This window comes from Ammodytes marinus, assembly GCF_949987685.1.
Source record: "Ammodytes marinus genome assembly, chromosome: 16".
Classification (NCBI taxonomy): domain Eukaryota; kingdom Metazoa; phylum Chordata; class Actinopteri; order Uranoscopiformes; family Ammodytidae; genus Ammodytes; species Ammodytes marinus.
Window position 1 is genome coordinate 16,569,157 of NC_137220.1, and position 21,536 is coordinate 16,590,692.

General features: G+C 40.5%; 2 protein-coding genes across 3 annotated transcripts in view; both read right to left on the reverse strand.

Moving 5' to 3' along the window:
- Positions 1 to 1,203: 1,203 nt before the first annotated feature.
- On the reverse strand, positions 1,204 to 11,274 carry atf7ip2 (activating transcription factor 7 interacting protein 2). 2 transcript variants are annotated; one of them, XM_080044710.1, is made up of 13 exons: positions 11,206 to 11,271; positions 10,002 to 10,174; positions 6,991 to 7,066; positions 6,737 to 6,853; positions 5,988 to 6,056; positions 5,815 to 5,852; positions 5,678 to 5,718; positions 5,542 to 5,585; positions 5,257 to 5,302; positions 4,473 to 4,552; positions 4,145 to 4,333; positions 3,785 to 3,966; positions 1,204 to 2,020 (listed from the first exon to the last, which is right to left on the reverse strand). In XM_080044710.1, the coding sequence occupies exons 2-13, from the start codon at positions 10,157 to 10,159 to the stop codon at positions 1,810 to 1,812; spliced, it is 1,251 nt and encodes a 416-aa protein (XP_079900836.1). In that variant the 5' UTR covers positions 10,160 to 10,174; positions 11,206 to 11,271; the 3' UTR covers positions 1,204 to 1,809. The 2 variants fall into 2 exon arrangements, with proteins under 2 accessions (XP_079900836.1, XP_079900837.1); XM_080044711.1 differs by lacking the exon at positions 10,002 to 10,174 and having other exon boundaries at positions 11,206 to 11,274.
- Positions 11,275 to 11,919: 645 nt separating this feature from the next.
- Positions 11,920 to 21,536, reverse strand: part of emp2 (epithelial membrane protein 2) — a 14,396-nt gene continuing 4,779 nt past the window's right edge. The window contains exons 2-5 of the mRNA XM_080044714.1: positions 16,946 to 17,288; positions 16,746 to 16,854; positions 16,076 to 16,216; positions 11,920 to 15,520 (exon numbers count right to left, since the gene is read on the reverse strand). Coding sequence (XP_079900840.1) covers positions 15,351 to 15,520; positions 16,076 to 16,216; positions 16,746 to 16,854; positions 16,946 to 17,023 — 498 coding nt within the window. The 5' untranslated portion in view covers positions 17,024 to 17,288 and the 3' untranslated portion in view covers positions 11,920 to 15,350. The remainder of the gene's footprint in view (positions 15,521 to 16,075; positions 16,217 to 16,745; positions 16,855 to 16,945; positions 17,289 to 21,536) is intronic.

Consider the following 21,536-nt stretch of genomic DNA (forward strand, 5'->3'; position numbering starts at 1 on the left):
GAACATCTTGACGTTTGTATAAACACAACTGGTTATATTTCCAGGTTTGGCCCATAAAAGATGCATTCCTGACCACAGGAGTATGTGACCCTTCCATGACTGGGGCGTTCCGAATCGCATACTCTTTCTTTTTTCTATTCTACATACCACATCCGACGATAAAAAGAATCTAGTTAGGATGCAGTAGGCATACTATTGGGACATACTTTACTCTCTTATTTCGTCATAACATTGCGCCTTGATCTTGCCTTTTGCTTTTATATCCGTCGCATCCCCGTTTGTTTTCATATGGAGGCTTCGTCGATGTGACGTCACTTCACGTGCGCACTGGATTGTGGGTCAGAATCGCCCAAATAGGATGCACTTTTCAACACTAACAATCTTGGCCGCATGAAGTAGGACATCCGGGTACTTCTAACCATCCTAAATCTGGCCACAAGAATCGGGACATCCTAAATCTTTTTTCTACATACTATATAGTAGAAAGTATGCGATTCGGAACGCAACCTGAATGTGTTATACCGAAATACACTACAGGAGCATTACTTCATCCGCCTCTCCTCTTACCCTGATGCGCCCATCAATCTGGAATAGACCACACAACAATCAATCTGGGCTCATCAGCCCACACATCCTATTTCCATTGCTCCAAAGTCCTCAAAAATCTTCATCTTCCCAGGCAAATAGAAGCCTTTTTTCCTAATATGCGGTTTTCTTGAAGCTACACAGCTGTATAGTCCATAACCCTTATGTTCTCCTTGCATTGTGCATTTAGAAATGTCTTCCACATTTCTTCCTCAAAAGATGACGGTTCACCTCTATCCAAGTCAAAGTTTTAATAATGCGTTGGACGGATCTTAACCCGATTTTAATAGTTGCCTCTCCTCCTTAGTAGTTTTCTTTGATACAGGCCAATAATTTCAACCTTCTGAAACATAGCAACATCTTTTCAAAAACCACAGCATATAGTAGCCTATGTCTTTTGACATGGTTGTAAGGGTTGAATAACTTGTTGTCAACTGAAACATAATAATCACTGCCGTTTTTGACTGATGGGGGGCTCTTGCCTATTAGCTCATTAAAATCCAGGTTGGGACTTTTTTTGGCAGGGCGGTGTATGAATGAGAGAAAATAAATAAACTTTAGTGAAGACTTGAAATCAAATATTTGTGATTTTGAATTTATAAATGACAATTCAAAATATAAGATTGTAAGTTTTATTGACTTAAAAAACAAAACAAAATCCCCCAAAACGCACTTTTTTTGACCTTGGTTTTCATCATTTAATTGGCGGCCCATGTTGAACTTTATTTATGTCTTAACCAACTACATTTGGCTTCAACACTTACATTATCACTGACATGCATAACATTTGACACTTAAACACTGTTTTGCTGAGTGTGAGAGTGTGTGTGTGTGTGTGTGTGTGTGTGTGTGTGTGTGTGTGTGTGTGTGTGTGTGTGTGTGTGTGTGTGTACTATGAACACTGTAAATCAGTGTCAAACAAGCAGAAATGACTTTAAACATTATTTTTATGTACATTGCTGGAAGGCACTCCGGACAAAATAAATGTCTCATGTACATTTCAAACTTAATTATATCATGTTTTATATTGTAAAATATTCAAACAGTCTAAATCACTTTGGCCATATCTTCCAGACAAACCTCATGTTGTCCATCCTGAGGCACTTGAAAACAGTGTTTTGTAACCAATACTTCACAACTGAGAAAGTACATTCATCCCAGTCCACACTTGACTGTAGATGCTAGTGTTGCCTCTCTAATTACCCCACCATCCTCCTTTCCTCACTAGTCGGGTAGGGCTTTGGATTGAACTTCACTGTAGGGTCCGTACCGGCCAAACTTGTCTTTTCCCACCACGGTGACTAACACTTTGTGTCCAGGCTTGTATTTACTGATCACCACGATCATGGGCATCTTGATGGCCCTCACCTCACCTAGGCTACTCCAAATTCGGAAGCGGCTGCTACCCTTGGTCCTTTCGAAAGACATGTAGACGCTGTAGCAGTGATAGAAAGAGAGAGATAATGGCAGCAATTACAATATGAAAGAGGTGATCCCTTCAAAGATACATAGTAGGGCTGCACAATAAATCGAAAATGTAACTATTATTGATATTGCGGCATACGTATCACAAAGACTGCTAGAACTGCGATAAATGATAACCCTAACTATGGAAGTAAATGAGAGTCATCGGATTTTGAAAATAAAAAGCCATTGAATTTTAAGCACTGAATATTTATGCATTGAAATAATGTATCTGAATTTTTTGCCTCTGAATTTAACTCATTACATTTTAAACAACTAATTTTCACCTTTATTTTACTATGTTCTCAAATTCAAAATCAAATATTCAACGTTAAAAAATTCAACGTGCCAAATTCAACTGCAAAATCCCATGTTGCCTTGGTTGCTTGTGTGAGTACAAACATGTTTCTATATAGGGAAGAATATAATGGCTAGCATATATATAGAAACATGTTTGTACTCACCCAAGCACCATCGTTACTTGCGTTGCCGTTTGACATGGCTAAAACCTGATTTGCCTTCTTGCATCAGTCAGGGGTATCCAAGGCAACGAGCTAATATTCCCACTTGCTCTCTTTGTTGAACGCGATCTAGCATCTATGATCGATTGCTCTTCCTTGGGTCCCAAAAGTTTTATTCTGAATTTCATACATGGGATTTTGCAGTTGAATTTGGCACGTTGAATTTTTTAACGTTGAATATTTGATTTTGAATTTGAGAACATTGTAAAATAAAGGTGAAAATTGGTTGTTTAAAATGTAATGAGTTAAATTCAGAGGCAAAAAATTCAGATATATTATTTCAATGCGGCAAAAAATTCAGATACATTATTTCAATGCATAAATATTCAGTGCTTAAAATTCAATGGCTTTTTATTTTCAAAATCCGATGACACTCATTTACTTCCATACTAACCCTATATCTTGTGCCACGATTCACACTGGGCATGTCAATATATTTGGTCAAATGAAGCCCTACTGTTCTAATGCCCGCCCCCTTATGTGCACGCTAGTGTCTGAAAGGTAAACCACATGGATGTGAACATATAGCTCTTGTATAACTTGTTAGCCAGCTGGGTTTTACATGAAGACCAGCAAGTGTGTATCAACACAGACAACGATGCCAATGTGGTGAAGGCCACCGAACTCAACCACTGGGTGAGACTAAACTGATGTGCTCTGTTACACCTGGTCTAGGTGTGATAATATGCATAGGCTACTAACTGTCTGGAGTCTATGTTGGCATTGAACTCAACACAGATAAGACATTAACATTGTACATTTAAAAAAGGGGGAGTCAGCGATTCTGGAGAATGCTTGTCAATCATTCTCAGTGAATATGTCCTTATATATCTCCGTACTGTGTGCGAATGTGCGCTGAAAAAAATATCCAGTGTAATACACAGCCTAGGCTCTGTAAACGAGCATGTTGCCAGATATTGGCCCCTTGGGTTTACATACCCTTTGTTAACATACCAGGAGTTTATGGAAACTAGACTGTGTATTAACATTAACATTTTATGGTGCACACACAGTATGGATAGGTAGCAGAGATGTTCACAGATTTTTAACAAAAATGGATTTTGACAACAAGCGTTCGCTGACTCCACCTTTAAAATATTTGTTTATTTATCGCAAGTGATATTGTCATCTGCAATATTCAACAATGGCATCACATATCGAGTGTTTTTCAGGTATCGTGCAGCCCTGGTAAAGTATGAATCCTGACACCTCACCAGAAACTTTCCATGGGCGGCGCGGCCGGGTCATCCTCTGGCACGTTCCAGAGCACAGAGATGCCAGGGGGTTTCAGGATGAGACCAACATGGACCTCTGGTCTATGGGGGACGTTGTAGGAGGCTGCTGCACTGTCCAGGACGGAGGGGAAGGGAGTGGGGGGGAGAGGAGGATGCTGGAGCTTTGAAAGGGAGAAAGGGGGTGTCGGCTGAGGTTAAGCAAATAGCAAACAGTCAAGTTTGAGTGAGTGAGTGAGTGAGTGAGTGAGTGAGTGAGTGAGTGAGTGAGTGAGTGAGTGAGTGAGTGAGTGAGTGAGTGAGTGAGTGAGTGAGTGAGTGAGTGAGTGAGTATGTGTTTACCAGCTTTAATTGGAGGCGATTGGGACTGTTGTGTACGCCAGGAGAAAGACATTCTACTTTCAGCCTCCCATCGAGGCGCTTGGGACTGGTAAGGGCGGGAGGAGAGAGAGGTTCTACTTTCAGCCTCGTTTCCTTTCGCTGCACAGGCGAAAAGGATTCTTCTTTGGGTTCTTTCTTTACGAACACCCCCTGAATAACACAACATCAATTATCATTAAGTTTTCTCTCTCTCTCTCTCAGGCTTGAGTATCTCATCATTAGTTACACATAACTTATTTATGCGTGGTGTGTCTTTTGAAAATCATTTATCGTCAAAGAAGCGTCCTACCTTGGCCTGAGGAGAGCCATACGGAGTGAGAACCGGGGGAGACAGCTCCCGACTGACATCTGCTATGGCAGCCGTCAAAGCTTAGCGTGGATTATATTCCATGACAAGTACCAGAGGAAGGGACAGGACAGAGTGAGGGGGGGGGGGGTGATGGTTATTAATTTATTTATTTACAGAATGACTCTGAATTTGGGTCCTTATCACAGCTGATCATGACATTTTTTTTGGAATCGCTGGATTGGGAAATAAAGTCTCTGTAAGCAACACCAGTATTCTGTACTCTATACAGACTCTAGTATTCCCCGCAACATACAACTGCTTGGTAACGCAAATATCTATATCAGCCAATCACATGGCAGCAATCCAATGCACATAGAAAGGTGATTTAAAGTGACTTTGAACGTGGCATGAGTATTTCGGGGAGCTGCAGATCTACTGGGATTTTCATGCAAAACCATCTCTAGGGTTTACAGAGAGGGCAGGCTGGTTTAAGCTGATATGAAATAATATTATTCAGAATACCACCCATGGGGGCGCCCTTAGCTCAGTTGGTAGGGCGTCCCCCCCATGGGCCTCGACCAGCAGCGGACCCAGGTTCGATTCCAGCCCGCGGTCGATCTCTGCATGTCACTCCCCTCTCTGCCCTATTTCAACTCTGTCTCTACACTATCAATAAAGCATAAAGATGCCCAAAAAAAATTAAAAAATACCACCCATAACTATCTATTTATCTATCTATCAACTACTGAATATGCATAAAATTAGCTAAATAAAACCATCTTACCTTGATCATCTTCACGCCCCTTATTTAATGCCTTTTCTGTGGTTTCCTAGACAGAAAGGACAAATACATTACATAATTTGCTAAACACTGTAAGCTTTTAAATTTACTATGATTAACACAGCAACCCTGCAAACTTTTTTGTTTGTTTGTTTTGCTAAATGAACAAGTGGAAATTTGTAAGAGTTTTATATATATTTATTCTGGATGCATTGATCCAAGACCTTTCAAAGAAGCTGACCCTGCAATATTATTTAAAAGTGTTTTAAAAACATATGATATATTTACCATAATTTGAAAGAGCAGTCCATTCTTGTCCACGTTCTCTATGGCTACGGAAACAATGTAATTGCACACAGTACAATGAATATTCATGCTACCCACCAACTCTAATGTTCATCAGTTAGTGCACACACTCGCTTACTTTCTAATGTGGTTTCCATAGTTTCATCCTCAAAGCGTGACCTGCAGAGTTGGACATCGAAACCAAAAAGTCTCAAACATAATTAAAAGTAAATAAATTAAAAGGCTAACGATATTGACCCTGGTTCTGCTACATACCTGTCCGTGTCCACACTAGAAGCATCTGGCTGTGGGCTCTGAAAGTCAAACATGATTTTATGGTTATATATTTGTTAAAAAAAAAAAAAAAGTGTGTGTTCAGTTGTGTGTTCGATCACATTTACTAATGACTTTGACGGTAAAGAAAAAAATGCATGACAGTTAGTTCGGACCTTTTTCTGTGTCTGTGCCATGAAGGCGAGAGATCTTTTGTCTCTCCTGGCGAACATGTTGAGTCGAGCCTGAGGAAAACAAGAACATTCTGTGAAGGTTTATCGGGTTTAAAATAGTGTTCAACACATCTTCAGCTCTGAGACACGCTCAAAATACATTCACGGTAGATGGTTTCTTTTGGTTTAAAACGATTTAAACGATACGAAATGTCAGAATAACAAATAAATGGACAGAAAAGAGAATACACTTTAGTAACAGTAGAAGTTCTCTAAACACAAGACTTTTCACTCTCGACCGATGAACGGACTGTAGTGTGTTAGCTCCACCAGGTTGATAAACTTAGGTGCGTCTCTCAGTTGCTTATTATGGTACCCCTCTCCAACTTTTGACTGTGGGAAATGCAAATAGATGCGTGCCGAGCCACACCGAACTGAACCGCACCACTCAGTGGAAAACCAGGCTAGCGGCGGAAAAAGAAATACAGAAAAGGCCAAGATACAGAGTTTAAAAAAACAACTTGATGCGATCAAAGAATGAAAAAAAGTTAACAAAAGTCAATAAACCAAAGGGAAGAAAATGAAGGAACAAAAAGAGGAGCGGTCAACATGCTAGATGTGCATAAACAATACACACAGAAGAATTTGGAACAAGATAGCAATGTGTAGGTCATTTTTCTTTCTCTTAGCTTGAGATCAAGTGCACACCTTCAGTCGGTGAGTTACAGATGTGCACCACTGCTCTCACCCACCTCCAGTTTCTCGATGGAGCTTTCATAGTCCACCTGACGTTGCAAATTGTCTATTAAATCCTGCAGCTTGGTCCCATTCCCTAAACTGAGATCCCCCTGCTCGATCATTTCCTGCACCTGTGGACATGCACACACACACATATTATAAACATACATATGTTCAGTCAGTGCTGATGATAGTTATGACATGGTATTGAAAATGTTACCCTGCGCAGTAAAAATGAATGGTGCCGTCTCTGATGTTAGCCCCTTACCTCAGATCGAACTACCTTCATAGTTTTGCTGTCACTGGCTCCAGAGGAAGCTGACCAGGGAGGAGACCTCTTCATTCTTCATACATATGTACAAACACAAACACGGACAACATGTCAAACTTTCACTACAGATTCCATAGATAAGGTTTGTTACTTACTCTTAATTAAGAAGAGCCTGAAACCTCTTTTCCCCCCACCTTCCACTCAAACTGCAATTGATAACAACACTTCATTCGTAGAAGTGAAATACCCTGATAGTCCAAATTACAATAATTAGATCATAACATTTTGACCACAAGTCACATTAAAGCAATCTTAAAAATGTACAAAGTTAGTTAGTCAGTTCCCAACCAGAACCAGCACACTGAAAGCATCCCAATTCACATCATTTCATTTTAACAACTGAAATCTTAAGTATAAGCCTGAAGAATCTCACAAAGTGCAACAGATGTAGAAACCCAATAGTATCACATTAGTTGTGTAATGGCTGAATCAATAAATGTAGGTTGCTGTCACTGCTTGAACAGTAGCTGTCAGAGGTACTGCAGGGTTCGACATAACGTATAGCCCGATGGCCCGGGGCCAGTAAAATCATATGCAGGGCAAGTTGATTGGCCAGTCACTGTCCCGCCCGGGCCAGTGACTGGCCAATCACAGTACAGTATCTTTTTGTAGACTACATCATGGTTCATTGAAATGCGCGTTGAGAGTCGTAATGAAAGCAGTGTTTATTTAAGACTCAATATAATAAACCTAATATAAAATATATTTTTTAATGAAAGGCCAGTGGACAACCGATGCGTGGGCGTTTTGACAGGCGGAGCAACAAACGGGTGCACTCTCGCTCCGTTGGCAGAGCTGCCTACCGTCCGCCTGCGAGTCGACAAATCAATCGACTTGCTTTGCCCCCTTTCTTTCTTCCCATAGCAGAGGTTGAGGTGCAGAAAATGATAACTGCGCTTTTCCTTTATCTGCCGACGTAATGTTACAGTATTTGCATCCAAGCCCCAATGGTAATACAAATGAGAGGCGTTATTTAAACGCTGTGAATGCGTCTCCGGTGATTGTGTCGGTTGTAGACAGAAACGAACGGAGGGACTCCGCTCACTGTACAGTTCCTATAGTCGCGCAGTTTGGCACTGTGTTTTCAGGCTCGAGACATTCAATCAGATCGCGGAAGTCTTTCCCATTGAAATCGCTAACGGGGAGAATATCCCCGGTTATCATTTTAGCCACAAACCACAGTTCATCTGCGCAGCGGCTCACTCGCTGGCGAGATCACACGGTGAAACGCTGCTGTGATCGGACGAAGGCATTGTGTGTTTCTAAGGTGATTTAACGTCTTAGTCTTAGACGAGCGTTTAACTTATGCTGCATATTTTGCACTGCATTGTTTTTTATCAATAGTTTGAAAAAATGGTCCCACACCGGACTCCTATGTGAAGCTGACACTTCATGGAGAAGTGACACTCCTGCAGGCTGCAGTGCGCTCACGACCAGACGTGAACTCACATACACGGTGAAATCTCCCATTAAAAAAACGGCATAACCCACTGATTTTCGGATTTCTATTCTATTTTTAAAGTCAACTTGAGCGCAAGTGGAAAACCGGTCATTCGGTCGACACATTCACATCCCTAATGCATATAGAGAAAGTAATAAAAACAGCCTACCACACCACAAAGAATGATCAGACCTTCATCTCTTTTTTTTTTTATGTTTGAACATGACTTCTGCAGGTGAACTATTCATTAAACTGCCCAAATTCAAGAATAAAAACAACCATCAAACTACTGGACTTTAAAATACTGACCGACTCTTTCAACATACTTTCAGTTGTAGGCTTCTAATTCAATATGTTTGCCTGGTTTTGTATGAGCAATATCAACATTTCATATAATTAACTAAAAGAAAAATAACCAAATCTAAAGGGAATATCTATACTGTTACAGTATAGATATTCCCTTTAGATGTGGTTATCTTTCTTTATTTTTCTAATACAGGTATTATAATTATTGACAATAAATTATGAAAAAAAAAAAAGTGTGTGCAGGGCCAGTGAAAATATACAAGGGGCCAGTAAAACTCGGATCCACTGGCCCGGCGGGCCAGTAGGAAAAAAAAGTTATGTTGAACCCTGTACTGTATACACCATTACACCACTACTCCAATACTAGCCCAAAACACTGAAAACTATGTAAGAATGCATAGCCAATATTGAAATTAAAACTTTGAAATACATTGACATAAATACGTTTTTTAAAACAATGCATTCAATTCCATCTTGATATAACATCTAGAAGCGACACACAGCATATTCATGAGGACTGAGTGCAATGTGCCGCAGCAGCAGGGGAGAAGAATGAGAAACTTCTTTTGGGTCTGCAAGAAAAGCTAAGCCGGTAACGAGGTAAAGCAGCTCCCTCTATTGACCTGGGGAATGTGTAGAGGCAGACAAAACGAAACAAATGCATGTTGTCAGCCACTTAATTCCCCCTGCCTGCTAGCAGCAAGGAGCTTCACTGCGACCAGCCATTCCCACACATTCATCCTTATTGCAGCGCTGAAAGCATTTAATCAACTAGCCCAGCTCTTACAAAACTGGACACGGAGCTGGAGATTGGAGACGGGGTGAAAGACAGCAAGAGGTTTTCGCAAGTTGGGAAATGTACCAAAAGTAGAATGAAGCGTTATTTTGGAGAAACAGAAGATGGAAAAGGACAATTATGTTCCTAAAATAAATAGCGCTGGATCAATCGTATGGGAGTGGTTTGGCCACTGCCTGAAAGCGGAACAAACAATAAAATATTTGATGTGCTCTTGAGGTGATTTTAAAAATATATATTTATATATATATTTGTTGTTTCTATTGGGATATAGAGTCCAAAAACATTGCAATATTACTATCAGCTCATATGGCCCTGCCAGCGCTACTTTTGAAAGAAACAGCTAAGCCAAGAAGCAATTGCAAGCTGTCCTGCCCACCGTAGAGCTTTCAGAGTTGAACTCACACATCCAGGAGACACATGGCCACTTCTGCGTCACTTGTCAATCCATTTTTTGTTTTCAGTGAACGCCACCTTTTAAATGCCAGTGTTCCAATGGTCACTCGCTTACGATCTGGACTTTTGAAGCATGTGCCACGGGTTCGATTCCTCCTGTCTGCCATTTATAATCACTTAATCTGCAGTGCGAGAGTGGGGAAGGATCGTCAGAGAATGTAAAAAGTCAAGGAGGGTGCTGCTGATGTTCTCATCAATCGTAAAAAAATTAGATGTGTTGTTTTGTCCTATATTGTAAGAGCATATATAGGATCCTGTTGAGATTTCTGAGAAAATAAGAGGTGCACCTTGACCTTATTATAAAAAAAGGGGGGGGGGGGAAGGAGATAGTTATGATTTGAAGTTGAATCACTGCGCATCAATTAATCACTCCTCCGATTTCCGGCCTTTTTGACCCACAGAACACGTAGGATTGTTCAGTTCAGAGTTGAAACGCCTGGCCCTGCATTGTTAGAGAAGCTAGTGTGATACAGTTGTGTATGAGAAACTGCTGCCCTGTGATCCACTCTGCCATGCCATGCTCCATCTGAGCTATAGGCCTAATAAAAAGTCCCTAACTTATTTTCCGATGTTGCAAACTGCTCTACTGAAAGAAACACCGGGAAAATTGATACATTCAAGAACAACTGTATTCAAACTATCAAGCGATATGCTTATATCTTCATTGCCTGACAAAATTATAATTCACTTCACAACACGCACAAGTTGGGTTGTCATTTTAAGTCTGTGTTGTTGAACAATGTGCCACCATACCACAATTACAAACACCGTTATCTTTGCGGGATACAGCTAGTTAAATATAAAAGAAAGTCTCTCATAGGTCTATATAAATGGCTGATATCATACGTTCGCTGGGGAAGTGGACAACAACAATAACCTCGCCAGTAGCTAAAATACGTGGTTTGTTTAGATAGAGCAACATGCTTACTGTTAAAGGGGTGTCAGTCTTAAGCTGACTCCTCAAGCAAAGAGCCAACTAGCTGGTCAGCTAGCTGACAGAAGCGCACGAGACATGCAGCTCTCGCCCAGCTCCTACATTGTTTAAAAGACTCGTTAAAATGCAGTGTAGGCTACCTTATATACGTACATGTTAAGCCCAGATATTCTGGTTCAACAAATATCGTATCATAGAGGTATGTATGTGAGTGTCTACCTGTTTACAGTGGTCTCTGTTCATGGACAAATGTCTCTGCTTCTTTTGCTTTTCGGTCGTCTTCTTCTCCTCTGTGTTACATGGCGGATGGCAAACCAACGTAAGGTGCATACCGCCACCTACTGTACCGGAGTGTTTAACACCAGGCTTCAACTTCAGCCAGGTCACATTCTTATCATAATATGAGAAAAAGAAAAGACACGAGAAAAAAAGCTAAACCTAACTCTGTATCTTTAATAAAACTTAAAAGTGATCAAAAGACTAAAAATCCCACAAAATAGATCTAGGCTAGGCTACATAAATGAACGCAAATCATAATAAAACATAGAAAATAAATGTAAAAGAAGAAAGATAGGCTACACGAAATGCACAACTACAGTGTAAATGCTATGTAGTAGGCCTATCTTCCATGCTTTACAGCAAGAAACCGTATATCCATAATATAGCCTATATTTGTTTGCGGCTCTGCAACATAGATAACTAAAAATACAAGCCATACAAATCAGCCATGTTGTGTAGCCTACAATTGTAACAGTTGTATGTTCAAATTAAACAACCGCCTACACATTGTGTAGTGTAATGTGTCTATCAGTCCACTAGGTGTCAGGCTGTGTCAAAACCATAGATAGTATATAAAACTGAGAAATTTGATGAATCATATGAAGGAAAATAATGTTTAATTTTAAAACATTGATCATTTGAACATGTCTCCATTATAAAGCAACACAAGACTGTCAATCAATATCGAATTAATACATGGTTAAGCATTGGAACAGTTTCACTGGCGAAAAAAATGTGAAGAAACAAAAAAAGAAAAATCCTATTAAACGCAGTTTTGGCTTCAACAACTCATGTGATTATTTGTCACCGTGGTCTTGTGGTTATAGGCAATTTGTATTGACCTACATTGACAGGACTACATTACATCAACATAGGCCTAGATCATCAATAAATCACACTGCGGATATTATCAATTACCGAAACAATTTATAACTCAACTCTAGCTGAACCAAACTTCGGTAACACGTTATTTGAAGGTGTATGCATAAGACTGTCATAAGACTGTCATTACACTGTCATGACGCCTGTCATGAACATTATGAATAGTTATGACTGTTGTCATAAAGTGTCATTCGGTCAATTATGTCATGTTTAATGCAACATTGACATTGTATGAGATGTCTTTGTTATGACAACCTGACATAAGCTGAGACAAAATAACTTGTTGATGTCTTTGTAATGACAACCTGACATAAACTAAGACAAAATAACTTGTCCATGTCTTTGTAATGACAACCTGACATAAACTGAGACAAAATAACTTGTCCATGTCTTTGTAATGACAACCTGACATAAGCTAAGACAAAAATATCTTATTGAAGAATTAAAGAAATACTCAGCAGCATTTATCTGCAGGCTTAGGCTATGCTGTTCCTCATCATTCATCATTCATGACAGTATAATAAAGGTCTCATGACAGTCAATGTCAAAACGTTCCGCATATGACAGTTTAATATAATCTTACCACATAAATGGAAATAGTTCATTTACATTTGATAATTAAGCCTACTATGACATGTTTATGACAGGTCATGTTATTGGTTAATGTCAAGTCGACATAACCAAGACATCAATAAGATATTTTGTCTTAGCTTATGTCAAGTTGTCATTACAAAGACATAGACAAGTTATTTTGTCTTAATGTATAGCCATAACCATTCATAATGTTCATGACAGGTGTCATGACAGTCTTATGCATACACCTTCAAGTAAAGTGTTACCCAAACTTCTCATAACCTGTGGTCTCAGAAATCTCTTCTTTTTTCAGCCTTTTGTACTGCAACATCTCACTTTCCATCTCAATACAAGTTAAAGGGCTTTGCTGAATGACAGGAGAGGCTTGTTATTAAGTGAAAGTATTTAAGATGACAACTGCAACAACAAATGTAGGCTATGAACAACAAAACGTCCGATTTTCAACTTCCAATGTGTTGCATTTGACCGTTTTCATCTTGATCAGGCCTATTCCATTTCTTCTCCCCGATACCATGGAGAGATAACACTAGTCTACTCCTTACCTGTCCAAAAGAAATGTAACCATCTTGGCGTCCGATTCCAAGTTCATAAGGTCACGTAGTTCTCGCCATCGCTTAAGAGTCACACCGATGTTGACTCTTGTTTTGTCTCTTGCTCTGTCTAACTCCCTTTGTCCTTTTACCTAGTGCCTTCCTCATATCCTTGCTGTCTTAGCGGTGTAAGCAGTTGTTGTTAACTGGGGAATAGGACATTTAGGAGCCGTTGATGTAGACATTGCTGAACTAACCTCCGGAGGTTTGTTGTCTGCCATAGTGCCAAATTGTCAGACCATAGATATAGAACACTAGGCCCTAGGCATATATGTTCTATATGTATCTATGTGTCAGACTGCTAGCATAGTGGACGCTCATGCAACTGACGCAAAAACGTCAACAAGAGCCTCGCTCAATCGCTATTATGAAATGTTTGCCAACTATTACAGTGAAAAAGTTACCTCACTCTTTAAGTTAAGACAACAGGCTCTGTGGTCCGAATCTTCCTCCGAAACGGACAAAAAAAATCCTAACACAAAATGTCCAAGATGACCTGGACACTTTACTTCTTTACATCCTTTGTTTCCTAGCAGCTATAGCTCCCTGAACTCTTCCACTTTGAAAACAACACCAACAAATAGTGGGGTAAAAAATCATTGGTCACAGCAGAATCAAAAAACTTCTCTAAAAAAAAGATGAAGATGAAGTCATTCAATTCATTTGTGACAGGTAAATTTAGCATTTTCAAAAGTGTATAAGAGGTGGATTGTGGGTGTTAAAGATGTTTCTGTAATGGACCATAAAAACAGAAGCCCTGGGGCCAGAAAAGGGAAGACATGGCAAGACTTAATAACTTCATACACCCTTGGTCACGTGAGGCTACAATACAAAACAGTGGTTTGAATCAATAAATAGCCCTTGTCATTGATCTTAGCAAAGCTGTTAACAAACAAAAAAAAGAAGCAAAATAACAAATACAACAAGGAAATGTTCATTCTTATTTCAAGTTTGCACCTTTTTTCGACGTTGTCATTTGAAATCCCAAATATCAAAGCACATCATTGGTTCCTCTTTAAACACAAGTCAGTAACAGAAGAATACAAACAAACGGGTTAAAAATCCTACATATTACAACTCAACTACTGCTTCACTACACTTCCTGTTGCACGCTAGGGGTTAACATAAGAGTCTATCTTTTTTCTGTATCATTTTAGCCTTTTAGTCTTAGAATTAAGTTTATTTTGGAAATGACCTGAACTATACATACACAGCAAATATGTACAAAATGAATTACTGTATATTGACTAGATTCACACACACACAAAAATTGAAATAATAATAATAAAGTATGGACCCTTTGAAAATGTCCATGGTCTGTGTCCCAGTGAGACAAATCTCCCCACTTGTCCATATGAGTGGAGTTGATGAAACAAGAGGAGGAGATGAATCAGTATGTTGGAACACCGCTTGTTATGGCTGAGGAGGGGGATAGCGAAGGTATGTTCTTACTAAACGTGGTGAGGAGGACTCCATGTTAAGCCATCTATTTAGCCGACAATGGTAAACATCTAACTAACTCTCTAAACCAAATGTGGATCATGGTGCATTTCTCATCTTAAATGTTTCCAGAAACATATTTTAGTAGCTGTTGTTCGTAAAAAAAAAAAAAAAACGGCTAACTCATATTGTGTCTATTCAGTCAGTTGACGGCAGTGTTTCTGAGACACTAAAATTGTTTTGTATGGCTCATCAACTGGACACAATAAGAGTTCTGGGGGGGGACCTCTTTGCCACGTTCAGTGTGAACCAACCAGGAAGGGGAAGGGTGTGTGTCTATGTTTAGGTTGCCGTGTTGTTGATGATAATTGCTTTTGTTGGTCAACTGTCCGGTTCTGAAGCTGAGACCTGAAATTGCTGTGGATTTGTGCTGGGGTTTCCTTACCTCCAATGGCATTTTCTTTTAAAAAGCTAAAGGGTTACAAACAGAAGGTATGTATGATATGTGTATGTCTTTTGTGTTGTGTTTTTTTTTGTCCAAGTGTTACTATTTATACATCGGAGTATTTTGCGTGCTATCTATTTGCGTTTCCTTAGCACCAGGTACATGAGGCCGCTCATGAGAGTCATGGGGAAGCTGATCCAGGCCAGGATGTAGGAGGAGCTGTAGGAGCCGTCCCGAAGGCTGGCCACGTGAAAGCTCTGCTTCTGAGCCGTGTAGATGGACGCCGCGATCATCACACATAGAGCTGGAGAGGAAAAACAAAACAATGAGGACTTTTAAGGCTAATCATTGAAACAAGTCACAAATGCAGCATTGAAGGGTTAACGTGTGTGTGTGTGTGTGTGTGTGTGTGTGTGTGTGTGTGTGTGTGTGTGTGTGTGTGTGTGTGTGTGTGTGTGTGTGTGTGTGTGTGTGTGTGTGTGTGTGAAATTTTTCTGTTAACACTGATATCGTCGGGACATGCCTTACTTTTGGGGTCAAAATGGAAGTCCCCATAACGTAGATAATTACACTGTAGGGTGAAGACTTGCCTTAAGGTAAACTTAGGTTTAGGCTAGGGGTTAGGCAAGTAGTGGTTATTATTAGGGCAAGTCTCCAGGAAATGAATGTAACGCTTTGTAATGTCCTCAGAAGTGAAATTTAATGAAATCACAACTGTGTCTGTGTGTGTGTGTGTGTGTGTGTGTGTGTGTGTGTGTGTGTGTGTGTGTGTGTGTGTGTGTGTGTGTGTGTGTGTGTGTGTGTGTGTGTGTGTGTGCGTGCGTGCGTGTGAACGTGTGTGCGTGCGTGCGTCACTCACAGGCCAATAGCTGGATAATAGCGGTGAAGATGAATCTCTCTCCTTGAGTGAGCCTGAAGAGCTGGAGGATGAAGACGAAGAAGCTGACGCAACACAAAATGACAGACAGGATCATGGTGGCCTGGACAGCCTGCAGATACGCTGAGGAGAAGAGAGGACAGGGAAGTGTTACACACAGGAACACAAGCTCACAGTACACACACACATGGGCTGCACAGTCTTGTTTAAACTGAAAAGTTGTTTGTTTTAGTTTTTATTACACAAAAAGCTTTTAGATGACACTGTTCTGATAACACTTACATACACACGGATCCCAAAAAACTGACCTACAATGCTGTGGTACGCATGCCTGGCCAGTAGTTGGCGGTGCAACTTTGTAGTAGATAGATAGCCCTTCCGGTGCAATTTAGTATGTAATACTCATGTGCGAAGTGGAGCCGTGTCCTCATCATTTCCACAGGGACCCATTTTTTTGCTCGTTTACACGGCAATCCTTGAGTTGAGTATTCTAAAGATTTCACTCTTTTTGAAAATGTTGTTTTTCAGTCGCCAAAAAAAAATGCTGTTGTCGTGTAAAACACACGGGCGAAACGTGAAAAAATACTTTTGCTTATTATGTTGAAAACGTTGCTGTATAAACCACCCCCAGAGTCACACACTCTGTCTTTACCTGCATCTTTGGTGAAGGCGTTCTCCACAGGATAGCAGGTGGAGTTGCAGGAGTACCACAGGTCCGTGTAAATGGCATCGCGTCCGGCCGGCGTCACCACCCACCACGACTACATTAGGAAAGGAGGGCACAAATAGTTAAAACAAAAAATCTGTATTGACTGCTATGCTCTCCTGTGTTCACTCTTGTATTATACTCACATTGCGAATGGTTGCAACAAAGAGGAGGATGGCCGAAGCCAGATGGAAGAGGATGATGAAGGCTAAGATGATCAACATGGCGGCGCCTCTGGTCTAGTCAACGTACTCTGCTGGTTGTTGCCCGTTGGTCAGGCAAGTTCAAATGTGCTTCGGTAGCTGTCTGTGGCTCCCACTGATTGTCAATGTGTGGAATGTAAGTTTATTTTTCTTTTCCTTTTTCTTTTACAGCTTGACGGTCCTGCTGTGGTGTTTGCTTCACTGTGTTAATGCTGGTTGTAACACAGACGGGTGTGCAGGTGATAGAGTGGTTGAGGATCAAGGTCGTCGTTCACATGAAAGGAATCTGTTGGGAGCAACAAATATGTAATACTTTAATAATACACACAATTACATGAGACACTCAGATGAATCTATTGCAGAGGTCTTCCTTGCTTGTCAATTGATTTTGTGCAGAATTTCTGACCTCCGTAACACTAAATACTTGTTTAAACACTCTTGAATATGCAAGATTAATTATAAAGATAAACAGACTTGTTCCATTCAAGTAGAGTTTACTTCATGTGCCTAATCAGCAACTATTACATCCGCAACCAATTACCAAAACACAATATTTCCAAACAACTGTGAAAAATCCAGGGGTTAACAAAACAGCCAGGGAAATATTTCTAGTCTCAGAGTCTCCCCTCAAATGACAGAATCTGCCACTGAGACAAAAGCAGACATGTTGTGTCTATATCCATGTTCATAACACTGTGTGTGTGTGTGTGTGCGTGCGTGCGTGCGTGCGTGCGTGCGTGCGTGCGTGCGTGCGTGTGTGCATGCATGCAGTGTGTGTGTGTGTGTATTTGAGGTGTGTGTGTGTGTGTGTGTGTGTTTGAGGAGGGTGTGTGTGAGTGCAGGCAAGATTGCAGTACGTGGGTGTGCGGTGTTTACTCTGCAGTGATTGAAGGCCTTAATCCCGACTATGATTGTTGGTAGAAGCAAGAGTCGACTGTTTACGTCTTCAAATGGGAAATCTGTGCACCACACATATGATATGACATGCTGCATTAGCATATCAGCATTAGCAGACCGTTGAATCCATGGGGTTCGAGAAGCTAAAAAGGTTGCGTGAAGGGGCAAAAGTTCGTAGCAGCTTTAGTTTTTTCAGCATGACTTTGGTATCTGAATGACGACAAGCACATAGCTACAGACAACAATGTCATGACAACAATGTCATGTTACAGTCATAACAGGTGTGCCTGCGTGTGTGCCTCTTAGCCTCTGCTTACTGTAAGATATGATTGTCAACCGAGGCCTTGATTTTGTTGGTATACTTTTTGTTGAATCACTTAGAATTAAAGATTAAAATTGGGTAAAATTGAAATGTTATTCTATTCGTGAGGATGTCTGTCCAGTATTCTTGTTTTGATTTGTTTTGCTTTTGTGTTGCTTGTCTTTGTTTTTGTTCACATAATACAGTATACTCCTAGGAATAGTCTTGATGGGACACATTCCATTAAAAATAGCTAAACCAGCCAGAAAACCCATTTGTTTGTTGACCCAGGAAAGAGTTTAGCTCAGCAAAAAAATCAGCATCATCGTGTTTCACAAGCATATCATACGCAACTGAAACTAGCTTCTCTGTGGACACTCTACACATCAAACTCAGCATAGCTACGATACTTAATTTGGGAAAATGATGTACCTAAAATTACACTTGTGCACACATACACACACACACACATAGGCGTTTGATTTCAGTGACTGTCACCAAACAAGTTCGGAAGCTGAGCCGGCAGTGACACACACATGTTTCAAGGCACATGTGAGTGCAGGCACGTACACACACACACACACACTCAAACACACGCACAGGCACACACATGACGCCAGACAGCAGAGGAATTAGCCTCTATCCGCCAAAATGGAGACACAGTAAAAACAGCCTCTCCCCGCCGACAGGAAGCAGGCCACAGTTTGAGTGTGTAAGCATGTGGCTGTGGGCTGTGCCAGAGGATAGGGCCTCCCTGTCTGAGTTGGGGGAAGGGGGGAACCAGGGGGCTACTAGTAAAACAGAGGTGTGTGGAACCACAGGGGTGTAAACAGCAACAGTTCTTCTTTGCCATACGCTTTGATATGGGAAAGATAAGAGCTTAACATATACAATGTGCAGCAAGGCCAGCCTATGAAGAGTAACTTAAGCAATATGCTTTGTATGGTAGTTTTGCACTACATATTTTATACATGACATTTACACCACCTAGAAAATGAAATCTTTAAACCTTTTAAATGTTTATGAAACAGTCTCTTTTTTCCTCAGATGATCATGAACGACCTGTCACAGCAAACGAGACCATCAGTGAAAAGAATGCTATTTTTATTATTAATGCCTTTGCCCGGGTGAGATCTCCCGGGAACTCGAGACGAAAGGATTTAAGGCAGGCAGACCGGAACCCCCTGTGTTTCCTGAATTGTACTAAATCACAGTCATTCTAACATTATTTTACATTTAATATAAATACATTACCTCATACATTACCACTACAGTGGTAGTGGCGTAAAAACACTACCACTTTTGTCCACAAATGCTGCTGGAATCAACAAAAACTGAAGTTACTCGTAGTTACTTTGAGTATTGTATTTTTCAGTTTACTAAACTAGTGTACAAAACACTTTGTAGGGTTTTTCTATGAAATATGCATCAAGTCGTTAAAAGACATAATGCATATGAATCGTATACAAATAATATAAAGCCATACACATTGTATAACATATACTCTTAGATTGTTTTGTAAAGCTTGTGAGCTAGAATAGAATGAGTGACAGGTCACACTTGGTAGAAATGTGAGACACAAACTTCTTTTCTGGAGTGGCAGCATCATTTAAATTTAAAAGGTCTGGCTTTTTTACGCTTCAGAGCTCAATACATTTCCGGAAAATCTGCCATTGCAAACATTTGAGAATAATAACAGTGTCAGACTCCAGGTTTGACCCTTTAGAAACAGTTATAGAAAGCAAAGTTATGTCCAAGAGAAAGGGAGAGAGGACAGAGATGGAAAGACGGGCCAAGCTAAATACCAACTATTTCATTCAGTACATCCGTTTCAAAGCATCTCTTTCCTTGGTATTTGTTTCTAATCTAAACTGCAGGAACATTCTTTGGATCAGCAAATAATCTCCCAGACGTGTACAAATACACACACGCATGCACACACACACACACACACACACACACACAGCTGGATCTTATTCTGTCTGCTGCAGCTGCCTTCTCGTCTCAGGGAAGAGAAGTTGGAGGGAGGGAAGGAGGGAGAAAGAAGGGACCCCCATTGGAGAGAAATGGCCAGAAGAGAGAGAAACATAAACATGAGCGTAAATTCTCTCTCTCACACACACACACATACATACCAATGAGGTACACACAACCGCAAAAAACTAGCCTGCCAAGAAACTAACAAAGAATGAGAGGTTCACAAGCAAAGTTAGTGTGATTAAACTACATAGGCTGTAGACATGAAAGCATGATGATGACTGACACAGTACACACAGTAGTAAATGTACCACGTGTGTACACGGGATGTATACACACCCCTTTTGTGTGTGTTTGATTTAACATGCATTGCTTTCATCGTCCCATCTGATCATATCTAAAACACTACAAATACAATGTCCCTACTTATCATCCCTCGCTTTCAAGTGACAGAAAAAGAATTTAGCTTTGAATGCGTGGATAAGTAGACATTCCTTTGACCATGGCATTGGCTTTATTGAGCCAAAATAATATAGAACTGCAATATAATAGAATCATATTAAAAATAATAATGTATCTTCTAAAATCAAACACATCTAACCCTGTACTACTGAAAACCTTTTTACATTCACTAAATGTGGAGCCCCTTGTAGTCCCTTGGGGACCCTTGGGGAATGGTGTTGCAGTGCTGATAGACGCTTTCTTCTGACACCAGGCAACAGCTGCATTCACACACACACACATAACCACATGCATGCCGTATACATTAGCTCCGCTAGTCTGGTATGCCTTACATTAACATCTCACAGATCGTCATGCCTTATCTATCATCATAGATCTATGAGGGCTATTTCCCCTGTCACTCAGGGACTTAACAGACAGTCCTCTTCATGGGAGTTAGTGAAAGTCCTATGTTCACCATTCTTCAATCCGGTCATTAATAAACACACAGATGCTGCAAAACAATGTGTTTCACTGTGAGGCAAATGTTTTAGGAGCTGTAAAAACAACAACAGTTGGTTTACGTATATCTGGATTCGAGGGCTTGAGGTTCATGGAACTCCCTTAGCACATAAAAAAGAACCATGGAAAGCTCCTACTTTATGATGATAGAAAGAAGGAAAACCGAACTCTGGCTAAGTGGGTATAGAAAAATGAAGAAAACTAATAACAATGCTGTAGTTTTGTGTTGTCACATAGTTATTAGGATGATTGATTCTTTCAGACTACAGCCACCTCGCCTGACAGACACTGACAAACAGGCACAAATGCTGCCATTCCTCCTCTCCACTCAGCCTTATAATAGGAGGTTGGGGGACTCTCTCTGTGCGGGTGATTGTGTGTGTGTGTGTGTGTGTG

What these genes read in the sequence shown, in the direction of transcription:
- atf7ip2 (XM_080044710.1), bottom strand. Translation starts at nt 10,159, where the DNA reads ATGGCAGACAGGAGGAATCGAACCCGTGGCACATGCTTCAAAAGTCCA. An exon ending in TATGGAAACCACATTAGAAA is followed by an intron (nt 5,586 to 5,677) that starts GTAAGCGAGTGT and finishes TTGTTTCCGTAG; the next exon opens with CCATAGAGAACGTGGACAAG. An exon ending in GACTGCTCTTTCAAATTATG is followed by an intron (nt 5,303 to 5,541) that starts GTAAATATATCA and finishes CTTTCTGTCTAG; the next exon opens with GAAACCACAGAAAAGGCATT.